Source organism: Morus notabilis, unplaced genomic scaffold, assembly GCF_000414095.1.
Source record: "Morus notabilis unplaced genomic scaffold, ASM41409v2 Scaffold156, whole genome shotgun sequence".
Lineage (NCBI taxonomy): Eukaryota > Viridiplantae > Streptophyta > Magnoliopsida > Rosales > Moraceae > Morus > Morus notabilis.
In genome coordinates, this window is record NW_010361538.1 from 193,018 (window position 1) to 196,166 (window position 3,149).

The 3,149-nt window shown below is 35.2% G+C and overlaps 1 protein-coding gene across 1 annotated transcript; it reads right to left on the reverse strand.

Annotated features, from left to right (window-relative positions):
* Positions 1–625: 625 nt before the first annotated feature.
* On the reverse strand, positions 626–1,219 carry LOC21406288 (translocator protein homolog). The gene has a single exon (XM_024166892.1). It carries the CDS (start codon positions 1,217–1,219, stop codon positions 626–628), a length of 594 nt encoding a protein of 197 aa, XP_024022660.1.
* Positions 1,220–3,149: the final 1,930 nt, after the last annotated feature.

The window sequence follows — 3,149 nt, forward strand, 5'->3', positions numbered from 1 at the left end:
AAAAATCTTTATAGTTTTGTTAAAAAAATAATAACAACACTTGGCCGTTTACTTGGACGACATATCGCCACTAGAGAATTATGGTAAATAACCATGACACATTTATTAGTTTGAATATATACCACTTTAAAGTTATAATTTAAGAATTCAAATTTCTTGTTCTTAAGGCGAAAAAAAAATCTCATTTAAAAGTGAAATTTCAGGCCGGATCAAAATGTAATTTAAGAAAAAATTACAAAAGATATGTCCGGATTAGGCTGACATGATCTAAATAAAGTTTTAGATTTAAAATCTATCGAACCAACCCGACCCAAACAAGTAAGCAGACTAAATTAGGCCAATAATATTAAGCCTCATGCTGACTCATTAGCTCAGCTCAAACTTACAACTTTAATTTCATTCAACACAAAAACATGAAAAAGGATTTTCATTCCAATAGTTATGAGTTTCTAACTAAACATTCATTACAATTATAGACATCAAAATTTGAATACCCAAATAGGATTTTTCCTCAATGTGAACAATTCTCTCACGCCCCTAGTAACATCTAGGACCAACATACCAAAAAGTTCTAAGAAGTAACCTAATTATATTTTCTTTTTAATAAAAAAAGCCTCAAAATCTCTTAAAAAAATTCAAAGTAAATAAGCTTATAATTAACAAGAGTAAGATAAGCCACCCAAGCCAAACAAGGCTTCATGAGATCTTTAGCAAACGGATTGACGCGTCGAAAGCTTCGGTAACATGCAAAGAGAGTCCCAAAATGAACCAAGCAAAAAACCAAGCCAAGCGAAGCGGCCCCAATCACCAGCACGAGTGGGTCCCACACGATGCTGAGAGAAATCTGAGCAATGTAAAGGGGCAGCGCGTCGGGGTGCGCGTGGAACCCACCGTCGGCCCAAAAGAGCCAGGCGGCGAAGCCCGTGAGGAAGGACGAGCCCAACGAGGCCAGGTGTACGAACCAAAGTGGTGGGAACCAGAACGGCTTGGTGAGGGACCGGTAGCGCTTCCCTGAGCCGAAGAGGAGGATTATTGTCATGGTCAACGAAAGGGGGACCGATACCGCAATGAAGAGGGTCCAAAGGGCTCTCTTGGCTTTGGCCTTTTTTTCTTGTCGTTTTGTCATTTTGGTGGGGTTGGTGGTGGTTGTCGTTTGGTCGAGCATGAAACCGTGATGAGGAGTTTTGGAAGAATAAAAAGGAGAAGAAGTAGAAGCCATTGTGGTGAAATAATGGTAATTCTTTATTGAGTCATGTTTTGTGTCTGTTTTTACTCTTTACGTGGTGATTGTGTGTGAGAAAGGAGAGGAAAGGAAAGAGGAGAAAGGTTTTGAACGGGGAAAATTATGTTAGACTTTTGGGGGGTTGAAAATTGAGATGTGTAATGAGCGTTTTGGAGCAAATTTAGGACTTTCTCAAAGAAAGTTTTTGGTAATGTTTGCGTTCCTCCTAAAGATTATCGTGTTCACGTCCGATTTCTAGCACTTGCACTCCTTTTTTATTTTTCTTTTTTTTTTTTAGCATTTTTTTAAACGGAAAATGCATTTTATTTAGGGAGCGTTTGGTTGGTAGATTCGTGTCATGATTTGAATCGTGATTCGTGGTTCGTTACAGTATTTTCTCTCATAAAAAACACACGTAAATCGAGAATAATTCTGAATCATGATTCTGAATCCATCAATCAAAACTATTTCATGTAAAATGTTATTAAATTAAGTTTCTTATTGACCTTGTGAAAAATAGTATTGTATGATTTGAGATTAATGATTTGTTTTTAAAATTAGTCGAAGAAAAATCATGAAAACGCAATTTAAACACCAAAATCTCGTTCTACGTTGAGGAAACATGATTGGTTTCCCCTTATATAAATTACCTTGTGTATTTTATGCATTTATGTGTGATTTGTATTTAGTCAATTCCTTGATTTAGGATGATTTTGGTTAGGTATCTTACCAATTTTTTATATTCAATTTTATGCATTATATGTATGTATTCATTGTGATTGATAGAAAATTATGTCATTTTCAAAATTCGATATTAACAGATAACCTGTTATAGTAAATTTTAATAAAATGTTTAAGGAAAAATAATATGGCAGATGAATATTATATTTTTTTTTTATAATTTTCTCTAATTTTCGTTTTTGAAAAATAAAAAAAAATAAAAATGATGTCAAAAAATTTTAAAATTTTGCAGACACGATCCTTACATTTTTCTAAGCATGCTTGTAAAAAATGGTCTCAAATTATGAAAAAAGAAAACGCTGTCAAAAAGCACTCGGCCCACGCAGTGAGGCGCTCAGGGGCCAGGATGAGTCAAAAATTAACATTTGTATTTATGTTTCACATTAAAAACTAATATATGATTTTTAGGAATTAATGCAACAATCGGCACCATTTTTTGATGAATATTCTATTTTTTATGATTTTCTCTACCTTTCGTCTTTGAAAAATAAAATAAAATAAAAAGAGGTCAAAACTTTCTAAAATTTTGCATACATGATCCTTACATTTTTCTGAGCATGCACGTAAAAAATGGCCACAAATTATAAAAATAAAAAACGCTGCCAAAAAGCACCTAGCTCGCGCAGTGGGGTGCGCAGGGGCTACGATGTCACGCCCCCCCAAACGGGGTGGGTGACGTGGAGCTCGATTAGGGATTAATAAAACAGATTCCCAGACCGGGCCCCACACTTAACTGCATTAAAATATAAATGAATTACATAATCCAGGAGCCTCTGACACACAGGGCTCCACCCCACAGGACATACAGTATCGTACATACATGCTAATGTAATTAATCATTACAACAGACATCAACCACAGTCTAGTAAATCCAATATTAAATAGGTTTACATAATTTCTCAAATTCCTTACATTTGTTCAAGAGGATGAACTCAATCCTCACTTGATCCAACAGTAGCAACTCCAGCTACCCTGCACCGCTCCTCGAGTCTCCTGGGAGGGGTTTAACATTTAAAACATAAAACGTGAGCGAAAGGCCCAGTAGGATATAATTTGAAATATTTAGAATAAATGAGCGCATGAATAAATAATTGAATACATAAATAAAATAAGACATTCAGTCCCGACAGAACAGCCAGAACCTCACATCCTTTTTCTCAAAGGAAATATAACTAAAAATAACCAT